The 12398-nt window shown below is 43.8% G+C and overlaps 1 protein-coding gene across 1 annotated transcript in view; it reads right to left on the bottom strand.

Moving 5' to 3' along the window:
- Positions 1-12398, bottom strand: part of pomt1 (protein-O-mannosyltransferase 1) — a 44436-nt gene that overhangs the window by 23002 nt on the left and 9036 nt on the right. The window contains exons 3-8 of the mRNA XM_080211972.1: positions 11829-11879; positions 8302-8448; positions 6711-6822; positions 6548-6613; positions 3596-3689; positions 842-997 (exon numbers count right to left, since the gene is read on the bottom strand). Of these exons, the coding sequence (XP_080068098.1) occupies positions 842-997; positions 3596-3689; positions 6548-6613; positions 6711-6822; positions 8302-8448; positions 11829-11879 (626 nt within the window). The remainder of the gene's footprint in view (positions 1-841; positions 998-3595; positions 3690-6547; positions 6614-6710; positions 6823-8301; positions 8449-11828; positions 11880-12398) is intronic.

Here is a 12398-nt window from a genome sequence, read left to right as displayed (position 1 = left end):
CAGATTGCTCACATAGTGGCTATTCAACAGTGTTTGCCTGCAGGAACATTATCTACTTTTCCTCTTACTAACCAAGGGACAACTAAGCCACTGCTTACCGTGCTCCTAGAATCATAGGATAGCATCATAGAATACCTACAGTGCAGGAGACCATTCAGCCCATCTAGCCTGCACTGATAACAATCCCAGCTAGCCCCATCCCCGTAATCCCCTGTCATAAAAGCCCACTTGCTTCACTAATACCCCTTGGGTACCTGGTCTGGTCTGCATGACTCCATGCCCACAGCAATGACACTGACTCTTAATTGAATCTGTGGAAATCACTACCCCAAAGTGTGGTGGATGCTGGGACAGTGAGTAAATTTAAGGAGTTAGACAGATTTTTAATTGGTAATGGGTTGAAGGGTTATGGGGTGAAGGCAGGAAAACGGGGATGAGCAGCACATCAGCCACAATTGAATGGCTGAGCAAAATCGATGGGCCTAATTCTGCTACTATGTCTTATGAAATAGCTTAGCAAGTCACTCAGTTCAAGGGCAATTAGGGATGGGCATCAACAATGGCAATATCTCTGAAAGAATAAGAAAAGCCAGCCTACAGCATGTGCATTTCAAACTCAACTCAATTTCCCTCCGTTCCTCCAGCAACTAGTACTGTTAGCAATATTTTGTGCACTCCCTCAGCTACAGCTTTTACACTGCTCACAGTCCTCCAAGCACCCATCCGCTTCTTGTGACACTCCCTACACATTTCTCTTTCCATGCCTTGATTAAAAGATGAAAGACAAAGGCAAGTGGGTGCAGTGCTGGTACCTGCCAACGTGCGCACATGATGCTCTTACCTCCAGACTGGCCTGGAAAGTGCTTGTCATTATTTGATCGTGTGGTCCAGAGCGGTACAACAAGGTCAGGTGGACGTAGAAGAATCCCAAATACAGGATTACTGGGAGGATTAAAAGTGCAAACACTCTGGCCAGAACATGATAAAGCACTGTCACCTGAAAGAACGGAGGAAAGAAATTACAAGGTTTAAATCCAATGATGATCAAACCCCTTCCTCCAAAAAAATCAAACCAATTGATCAATTCAAAATACAGATATTGCAAGCAAGCAAGGAAACTTGTAAACAATGCAAGGGCACAGAATATGTATTGCTATTTCCATGTTCAGAGCCCCGCTTCAACTACTCATTCCTAATTCAGCCAATAAACAGACAATGCACATTAAAAAGGTACGAGTCAGGATTTGGAATATTTTAATGAGTTAAAAATAAAATAGATTGAGTCATGAGAATGAGCAACCTCCTGTGACAAACTTAATGAGAACAACTGGTATTGGTTAAAACCGAAATCCATTTGAACTTTGGCAGTAGCGCGTTCCCTCTATGTTTGGCAAGCTGTTACAATAGGACGTGGAAACTTTGGAGATGGTATAGAAAAGATTTACCAGGATGTTGCCCTGGTGTGGAGGGCATTAGCTATGATGAGAGGTTGAGTAAACTGGGATTGTTCTCCCTGGAAAGACAGAGGCTGAGGGGTGACCTGATAGGACTTTATAAAATTAAGAGGGGTACTGATAGGGTGAACAGTTGGAAGCTTTTTCCCAGGGTGGAAATGACAATTACAAGTGGGCACAAGTTCAAGATAAGGGGGGAGAGGTTCAGTAGAGATGCATGGGGGAAGATTTTTACACAGGGGACAGTGGGGGCCTGGAATGCACTGCCAAGTGAGGTAGTTGAGGCAGTTACATTAGCCACATTTAAAACTTATCTTGATAGACAGATGAACAGATGGGGAATAGAGGGATATAAGCGATTGGTCTAGATAGGTAAACGTGATTGGCGCAGGCTTAGAGGACTGAAGGGCCTGTTCCTGTGCTGTACTGTTCTTTGTTTAATATCAAGTGGTGTTTCCCTGCACGCTACACTCCACTGGCCAGTTTGAATGAGTCTCAAAATAAGTCATGAACTCAAAGTTCATACAGCTTTGTTTAAACTATCAGGATTTCAAGACCACCAGAGACATACTTCCCCAGAAACCAGAGGCAGGCGGCTATAACTGTCTCAGGCAGACTTTCCAACATCTGCAGCCAAAGATATACAAGCAGTTACAACTGCCCTCTGATATGGGAGCAGCAACAATTCCCAAGTAGCATAGCGATTACATTAATGGATGAGTAATCCAGAAGCCTCGACTAATGATCCAGAGACAAGAATTTAAACACAACCACAGCAGCTGAGGAATTTAAATTGAGCTAATTAAATAAAAATCTGGAATAAAAGCTTTGTATCAGTAATGGAGGCTATGAAACAGAGTATTGTAAAACAAGATTTGGTTGGTTGATGTGGTTTAGGGAAGGAAAGCTGTTGTTCTCATCTCATCTGGCCTATATGTGACTCTAAACACATAGCAACATGGTTGACTCTTAACTGCCCTCTGAAATGGTGATGCAAACCACTCAATTGAATGGGCAATAAATGCTGGCCTTGCCAGCAACCCCCACATTCCTACATTTGCTATTTAGATTAGTTGCCCAAGGAGAACACATGATTACCCATGATTTTGATTTGATTAATTATTGTCACATGTATTAACATAGTGAAAAGTATTGCGTCTTGCACGCTATGCGGACAAAGCATACCGTTAATACAGAAGGAAATGAGAGAGTGGAGAATGTAGCGTTACAGTCATAGCCCAGGGTGCAGAGAAAGATCAACTTAATGCAAGGTAAGTGCATTCAAAAGTCTTGACAGCAGCAGGAAAGAAGCTGTTCTTGGTACGTGACCTCAGACTTTTGTATCTTTTCCCCAATGGAAGAAGGTGGAAGAGAGAATGTCCGAGGTGCGTGGAGTCCTTAACTATGCTGGCTGCTTTGCCAAGGCAGCAGGAAGTGTAGGCAGAGTCAATGGATGGGAGGCTGGTTTGCATGATGGATGGCTACATTCACAACCTGTGAAGTAGAAATGAAAGTAGCCGTATGTGCACAAAATGCCATTAACTCCTGGAAAGAATCAGCAGTTAGATAAACCACCCAGTTTTAAAATGAACCATACAGACAGAGATGCTCCCAGGTTAGAAAGCAGTCAAGATTGTTCTCACTGAAACAGGGCAGGTAAAGAGATTGGCAGACATTATAACTGCAAGTACAGCATGGACGTTGAAAGGTGCCCAAAATGAAACATCCTTTAATTGAACAGAGACTGTACTCACATTTGCTCGCATTGCAGTTTGTGGGATCTTACTGTGCACAAATTGGCTGCCATGTTTTCTATATTACAAAGGTGATTACACTTCCAACATGTACTTCACTGGCCATAGAACATTTTGCATATTAAGATTGTAAAAGGTATGGTAAAATTGCAAGTCTTTTCCTTTCCACTTTCTAACCCACCTCAGAGTGCACCCTTATACAGCAATTAGATTCTGTGGCATTAATGGAAAATTACACTAGTACGAATGCTATATCATTATTCTCCGACTTACTATTGCAGTGCCACAAGGCAAAGATGTGTATTCAGGCTCCAAAACTGTTAAACCACATTGATGTACTAAATAAAACCAAAGCTAAATTAAAATCAATAGCAGAGATATACCTACATTTGATAGTGTTGTATCCCCAATTATCTGCCAAGTATGTACTCCAGCAATAGCCAATAAAAGCAGGTAAGTAAACAAGCCCATATATTTGACCCTGTAAACACAACAAAGTAAAAGTCAACAGTGAACCAATGTTCAGAAATCCAAAGTTTGCTCTTTTAATTAGGCGAATAGCTGAAGACCGATTACTTAACACTTAATGAATTAGAATGAATCAGTATTTAACAGGCAGAAAACACTGCAATGCTCACATTCCAGGACACCTTAACTTCTCATCAATATTTTTTTGAAGAATCAAGATTTGATTTAACATTGTCACATGTATTAGCTTACAGTGAGAAGTATAGTTTCTTGCACACTATACAGACAAAGCATACTGTTCATAGAGAAGGAAACGAGACAGTGCAAGTGGTGGTGTTACAGTCATAGCTAGGGTGCAGAGAAAAATCGACCTAATGCAATTCAGAAGTCTGAAGGCAGCAGGGAAGAAGCTGTTCTTGAGTTGGTTAGTATGTGATCTCAGACTTTTGTATCTTTTTCCCGACAGAAGAAGGTGGAAGAGAAAATGTCTGGGGTGCGTGGAGTCCTTAATTGTACTGGCTGCTTTGCCAAGGCAGCAGCAAGTGTAGGCAGAGTCAATGGATGGGAGGCTGGTTTGCATGATGGATGGCTACATTCACAACCTGTGAAGTAGAAATGAAAGTAGCCGTATGTGCACAAAATGCCATTAACTCCTGGAAAGAATCAGCAGTTAGATAAACCGCCCAGTTTTAAAATGAACCATACAGACAGAGATGCTCCCAGGTTAGAAAGCAGTCAAGATTGTTCTCACTGAAACAGGGCAGGTAAAGAGATTGGCCAAGAGGATGATGAGAGGTTTCGAAAGGATAAATAAGAGAAAAACTATTCCCTCAGGACAGCAGATCAGTAACCCAAGGTCACAGATTTAAAGTCATTGACAAAAGGTCTGGAGATGAGATTAAGTGAAATTAATTCATTCATAGGTTATTGCGATCTGGAATGCTATAGTTGAGAGCTTGGTGGAAGCTGATTCCATCAATAATTTTAGAAGGATAGTGGTTAGCATCACTACCTCACAGTGCCAGGGACCCGGGTTTGATTCCCGGCTTGGGTCACTGTCTGTGTGGAGTCGGCACGTTCTCCCCGTGTCTCTGGGTTTCCTCCAGGTGCTCCGATTTCTTCCTGCACTCCAAAGATGTACGGGTTAAGTGGATTTACCATGGTAAATTGTCTCTTAGTGTCAGGGGGACTAGCTAGGGTAAATGCATGTGTTTATGGGGGTATGACCTGGTGGAATTGTGGTCAGTGCAGACTCGATGGGCTGAGTGGCCTCGTTCTGCACTGTAGGTGGATTCAATGATTCTAAGGGGATTGGATAGATGCTGAAGCCTTCTGGTTTATGGGCACAGGAGTGCGGAAAGAAGCACAACTGTTCTTTCAAAAAGCCAGTCCACATATGGCAGGCCAAATGGCCTCCTTTTGTGTTGCAGGCTTCTATTATTCCGGGATAAAATTCACATGATCTTATCAATAAGAGTCACCAGAAAGTGATCAAGAGTGGGAACTGGAGTTGGATCATCTTCTCACTTCCGACCTTGAATACAGAAACTAACTGAGGACACCCAGTGTCACCCTGGCTGAAAACTGCCACTCACCATGGATTGAGTGGCGATCTTAGCATCTTCCTGGTTCTGGTAGCTCAACAAGAACCTAGGTACACAAGTGCCCAAATCTCTATTCCTACTTCCTCAGTTGGCTCTCAACCAAGTTAAATTGGAGGGAAAATCCTGTAGGTTACGCAAATACAGATTGGAGCATTGGAATAATTTTACCTTTTCAGGGAGATAACATCGAAGAACATTCATCCAGATGCCACCTCTTGTTCAACTGGCAGCTGATGTGGCATCCTCAACACTGGTGCCTACAAGGCTGTGTTCTCAGCCCCCTACTATACTCCTTGTACACCTATGACTGTGTGGCCAAATTTCCTTTCAATTCGATTTTCAAGTTTGCTGACAACACCACCACAGTGGGTTGGATCTCAAACAATGTTGAGACAGAGTACAGGAATGAGATAGAGAATCTGGTGAACTGGTGCAGCGACAATAATCTCTCCCTCAATGTCAACAAAATGAAGGAGATTGTCATTGACTTCAGGAAGTGTAAAGGAGAACATGCTCCTGTCGACATCAATGGGGACAAAGTAGGAAGGGTTGAGAGCTTCAAGTTTTTAGGTGTCCAGCTCACCAACAAACTACCCTGGTCCTCCCGTGCTGACACTATAGTTAAGAAAGCCCACCAACATCTTTACTTTCTCAGAAGACTAAGAAAATTTCGCATGTCAGCTATGACTCTCACCAACTTTTACAGATGCACCGTAGAAAGCATTCTTTCTGGTTGTATCACAGTTTGGTATGGCTCCTGCTCTGCCCAAGACTGCAAAAAAACTACAAAAAGTTGTGAATGTAGTCCAATCCATCACGCAAATCAGCCTCCCATCCATTGACTCTGAGTACACTTCTTACTGCCTCGGCAAAGCAGCCAGCATAATTAAGGACCCCACACACCCCAGACATTCTCTCTTCCACTTTTTCCCTTAGGGAAAAAGTCTGGACTCACATAGCAGCCGACTCAAGAACAGCTTCTTCCTGCTGCTGTCAGACATTTGAACGGACCTACCTCACATTAAGTTGATCTTTCCCTACACCCTAGCTATGACTGTACCACTACATTCTGCACTCTCTCATTCCCTTCTCTATGAATGGTATACTTTGTCTCTTTAGCAGGCAAGAAACAATACTTTTTGCTGTGTGTTAATACATGTGACAATAATAAATCAAATCAAAAGCTGTATCACTGGAGGAGATAAGCTGCAGTGCCACAGCTGGAAAATGTCCAGTGCCACAGAGAAAAATGCTTTCAGAAACTCACCCGACAGCAAAGGCACATGAGGTTCCTGTTAGGAAAAGCCAGAACCACCACCTCATTGAGGACAAACTGCAACAAACCACAATTGGCATGAGGAATTAACTTCTTTATCACATTCTTTCCAATGTCTAGAATATGAAGACCTCACTCGAAGGTTTTATCATACCTGCCTTGCTGCATATTGTAGAATTTCAGATAAGACAGAACTGCCAACAGCACAAAGAAAATCAGAATGGATTCCAGAAGCATAAAGCGTGACTGGGTTATTAAGGAGTTCTCTGTTTCAAAAAGAAAAGAGGATAGCTATAGCACTGGAACTAATCAAAATTATTACACGAATATGTCACAGCTGACATCAATGCGATTAGAACCATAGAATCCCTACAGTGCAGAAAGGAGCCATCAGCCCATCGAGTCTGCACTGACTCTCTAAAAGAGAATCCCATCAAGGCACTCCTCCCCTCTACTCTATCCCTGTAACCCTACACATTTTTCACGGTTAATCCACCAAACCTACACACCTTTGCAGTGTGGGAAGAAACTGCAGCACCTGGAGGAAACTCACATAGGCACAGGGAGAATATACATGCTCCACACGGTCACCCGAGGCTGGAATTAAACCTGGGTCCCTGGCGCAGTGAGGCAGCAGTGCTAACCACTGTGCCACCCATACATACAGACCATGAGGCCCTTCAAGGCAACTCTGCCATTCAACATGATCCCATTTCATCTTCTGCCTCAGCCCCAGTTTCCTGCCCACTTCCAATATCCCTCAAATTACTGACACCAAATATTTATCAAGTAATTTCATATCTCAGTCATTGATGGCAGATTCCTTATCCTAAGACTGTGTCCCTCTGCTCCAAATTTCCCAGCCAGGGGCGGGAGGGAGGGAGAGAGAGAGAGGGAGACGGGGGCGGGCGGGAGACGGGGGCGGGCGGGAGACGGGGGCGGGCGGGAGGGAGACAGAGAGAGATGGGGGCGGGCGGGAGGGAGACAGAGAGAGATGGGGGCGGGAGGGAGGGAGACAGAGAGAGATGGGGGCGGGAGGGAGGGAGACAGAGAGAGATGGGGGCGGGAGGGAGGGAGACAGAGAGAGATGGGGGCGGGAGGGAGGGAGACAGAGAGAGATGGGGGCGGGAGGGAGGGAGACAGAGAGAGATGGGGGCGGGAGGGAGGGAGACAGAGAGAGATGGGGGCGGGAGGGAGGGAGACAGAGAGAGATGGGGGCGGGAGGGAGGGAGACAGAGAGAGATGGGGGCGGGAGGGAGGGAGACAGAGAGAGATGGGGGCAGGAGGGAGGGAGAGGTGGGGTGGAGGAGGGTGAAGGGGATTGAGATGGGAGTCAAAGAACTACCATCTTTACAATTTGCACTCTCCCCTCCACACGGTCCTCCTCAGGACAGAATAAGAAAATGATGCCATACACAAGATTGGAGATTGAAAGATCAAAGCTCCAGACAATGGTTGGTAATCTGAGATAACACTGACATCAACAAATGAAGGGAAATGATAATCAAAATTAAGCTAGGAATGCTCTCTCTATTAAAAATTAAAATTATATGATGTGCTGTACCATTGTCTACACATAAAGGGGTTTCCTCACACTACAGTGAAGATTGAGTACAACAGTATACAGCTTCTTATTTCCAATATCAGACACTAATTACATTTCCATATTCCACTCGCTGTTTTACGTGCTAAAAAAATTTCAACTTAAATACCTCGTTTCCTTTTGTAACTATTCTACTGCTTACCAAACATGACAAGAAGAGCAGCAATGACAGCGGAGAAGTAGGAATACTTGAGCTCTACTACAATCTGATATGCCAGCGAGATGCAGAGTGCACCTGCAAGAGCTGGGAGGAATCGCAGGTTCCAAACGGGGACGTTCCCAGTGTATTCTGAGAAAAAGGAAGTGTACAAATGTTACTGTCTCGCAATAACATACCATTCCAACTGATAGAAAAGGAAGATAGTGTGAACTTTCCCCCACTCTGACTGACATTCGAGCTTCATGGACGCACAGTGGTTAGCACTGCTGCCTCACAGTGCTGAGGAACTGGGTGCAATTCCCAGCTTGGATCACTGTCTGTGCGGAGTCTCCCTGTGTCTGCATTGGTTTCCTCCGGGTGCTCCGGTTTCCTCCCACAATCCAAAAGACGTGCTCATTAGGTGCACTGGCCACGTTGAATTCTCCCTCAGTGTATCCAAACAGGCGCCGGAGTGTGGCAACTAGGGGATTTTCACAGTAACTTCATTGCAGTGTTAATGTAAGCCTTCTTGTAACACAAATAAATAACAACAGAACAGGAGAAGCCATGGATACTGCTCATTCCACAGGTGCTGGCTAAAATTTCACACTACCTCACTGTGACTGGCTTGTCCCAGATGTTTTAAACAGGTGTGTGCAGAGCAATCAGAGGAGGGAGAATTCACATATTTACCAATTCCAAATCAGAGAAAAACTCAAAATGAAGCACCTTATTCAGTGCAAGATAAACTTCAATGAGTAAGGAAAAGTAAACAACAACAATTTGCATTAATATAGTCTTTGGTGTAGTAAGAAGTTTCAAAACATTTCACAGGAGTTTTAACAAAGTCTGACACTGAGCCGTGTAAAAGAAATTAGGACTAGGCACCTTCCACAGAGTGTCTTGGAGGAGGAAGAAACAGCAGCGGAAAGGCAGGGGTTTGAGGAGGGGATTCCAATGCCAAAGGCCATGGTCACTGAAGGCATGGCTGCCAATGGGTGAAGTGACAACTGGAGATGTACTGATGTGGGAGAGGCACTCAAGCAGGAGCAGAGTGCAAGGGAGAGGGTGGCTGAGGAAAAGAGTTTTTGGTGGGAACTAAAGACAATGACTTGAGGTATTTCCAATATTTAACTGGAGTTAATCTCTGCTCATTTAACATAGTAGGTCAGACAAGCAAGGAGGTAAATCAGAGGCGCTAGTGGCTTTAAGGGTAGCAGTGAGGCAGAGTTGTGGTGAGGTACAGCCCACATACTGATGCTAATGCTGTAATCAAATGATGTCCCCAATATGAGGGAGACCAGGGATAGATCCATGTGGGACACCAGGGATAACAGTGCAGGAGCAGGAAAATACAGGTGAATCTCTGCCTTCAATTTGATGGATAGGAGAGGGACTGGGTTCTGATTTGGTATGTTTAATGTCAGGCCACCAAGCTGATTTTTTGATGTTGTTTAGTTGCTAGCTTCATCACTGATTCACTCTTGGTAATTCACATCGAGTCAACCAACCGATTCAAGAACAGTTTCTTCCCTGCTGCTGTCAGACTTTTGAATGGGCCTACCTTGTGTTAAGTTGATCTTTCTCTACACCCTAGCTATGACTGTAGCACTACATTCTGTACTCTTTTCTTTCCTTCTCTATGAATGGTATGCTTTGTCTGTATCATGTGCAAGAAACAATACTTTTCACTGTTATGTTTGTATGTGACAATAATAAATCAAATCAAATCAAAATTCCCTGTCCAGAGTTCATTATTTTCCCAAACGGATGCAGTGGGAATCACATCCATGAAACCTGACACCTAGAACAAAGCAGTTGGCCTGATTGTTCCCTGGTCATTGGGGTGCCTTCTGTGGCACTATATACAAGCGTGCAGCAAATTGCTAAATTACTTTTGACAGAACTTACCTCCTTTGATCTCTGCCACATAGATGAAGAACAACAATGCTTTAGGGACATGTCCCTGATGGGTATAAATCACTGCAAAATTGTCGGCAACTCTGACAAGAATTAATTTGAATGGGGAATAACCCAGGTGTATCAACAGAAGACTATAGTAATCTCAGCTCAATCAGTTGAGGGCTAGTGCCCAGGCTGGGAGAGGCCCCTCTGACTGGTGGAACAACAATTTGATATCGAGGGGATCGAAAGCCAGCCAGGCCAATGACAGCCTGGGGTAGAACTGTGTGGTGGCTGAGTTGAGTGAGGTGGACTCTCGTGGGGCAAAGCACAAAATGTGGCTAAAGATGGAGATAAGTGGCGTAGGCTAACAATGTCCCATAAGATGTCCCTTAGGGCAGCAAGGTGGCACAGTGGTTAGCACTGCTGCCTCACAGCGCCAGGGATCTGGGTTTGATTCTTGGCTTGGGTCACTGTCTGTGTGGAGTTTGCACATTCTCCCCGTGTCTGTGTGGGTTTTCACCAGGTGCTCCGGTTTCCTCCCACAGTCCAAAGATGTGTGGGTTAGGTGGATTGGCCATGTTAAAATTGCCCCTTAGTGCCAGACGGACTAGCTAGGGTAAATGCATGGTGATAGGGCCCGCATGGGATTGTGGTCAGTGCAGGCTTGATGGGTTGAATGGCCTCCTTCTGCACTGCAGGATTCTATCATCTACGATCTAAGAGACAAAGTGATTAAGTTGACACAGAATCAGATTTATCAGCAAATAACCAAAACACGTCAATGACTGAACCAGTACCCGTGTATGGTCATTATTCCAGTGCTAGCCCACAAATCACCAGGTTTAATTAATTTAATCTCAATTTGCCATGGTACAAAAGTTGACTTGTGATCTCAGAATGCAGGTCTGCTACTATAATACCAGGTCCCTGCATCTTTAACAGGGTTAAATTAATCTGCTTCAATGTAAAATGTCCTTAAAACACATCCTAGCAGCTGTTGATAAACAGATATTGTCGCTACGTGCGAAAGCTCTATCAACCCAAATAATTTATTTTAATCACGTGCTGGGTTACAGCTTGGCCTGAGGTTCGTCACAACCTCAGCTTGCGAGCATTGTAGCATTGTTAAAATGTGTGAGCAGTATAAATGTACCCACACTTTATTCTTTAAATGAGTTATATTGCCCACTTTCCAGAGCAACCAGAGAAATTATAAATATGATGGTTGCTTCAGTATGTCTTCTATAAGTCACAGATTTTTTAAAATTCATTTGTGAGACATGGACATCGCTGGCTGGTCAGCATTTATTGCCCATTCTCTAGTTGCCCTTGAGAAGGTGGTGGTGAACTGCCTTCTTGAATCGCTGCAGGCCCTGTGGTGTGGCTTGACCCACAATGCCATTAGAATTACTACAAACTTAACATTCCCAAATGAGAGCTGGCAGTACCTACAAATAGAACCCAAGGTTTCGTCTGGAACCAGTAGGTGGCATGTGTACAACAAATACACATTCTTACGTTCTTTATTTTCACTTGAGTACAGAGTTAATTATCTTGGGCCATCGCGTTACCGCTCACTTCCATGAGAATTAATATAATAGTGAAAAACACTGAGTAACTCCTACCTGCGCCAATACGGTTCCAAGCAAAGTTCCCATCAAAGCCACCGAAATATGCTGGAAGTGAAAACCAAATACACTATTTAATAGCAACAAGGTTCTTTCATAGTTCCTCTGCAACTTTACTCTTTTAAAAACAGACAGGAAAGCAAAATCAAATTTCTTTAGTGTAAGCAAAAGAGGCCACAGCTTCACCATGGCTGTAAAGAGACTCAATAACCAAATGCTAAGTTTTACTTTGTTTTCTGCTGATGTTATTTATTACTTTTCCCACACTTATGTGCTTTCAATTATTATACTCCCATTACCTACCTGGTTGTATATTATTGCTCTACAATTCTCTAAAAGGTGGCAGCCCTGCCTTAGAGTACATGACAATGGGTTATTTGATCAAGATTACCTAATCCTTTACGTGTCTGGGTACTTTCAATAAGTGTCACTGGACAACCATTAGGAGTTGAAACTTTGGTATATTTATTCTTCCAGACAATAGGGCAACTGAAATACTCCAATATCACCAAAGCTCACCAACGCCCCTACTTCCTCAGAAGATTAAGGAAATTTGGCATGTTAGCT

The sequence above is a fragment of the Carcharhinus amblyrhynchos genome, chromosome 25 (genome assembly GCF_965287045.1).
Source record: "Carcharhinus amblyrhynchos chromosome 25, sCarAmb.v2.hapA, whole genome shotgun sequence".
In the NCBI taxonomy this organism is placed as follows: domain Eukaryota; kingdom Metazoa; phylum Chordata; class Chondrichthyes; order Carcharhiniformes; family Carcharhinidae; genus Carcharhinus; species Carcharhinus amblyrhynchos.
The sequence above is the reverse complement of the archived record's forward strand: the minus strand, read 5'-3'. Positions and strand labels throughout refer to the sequence as shown.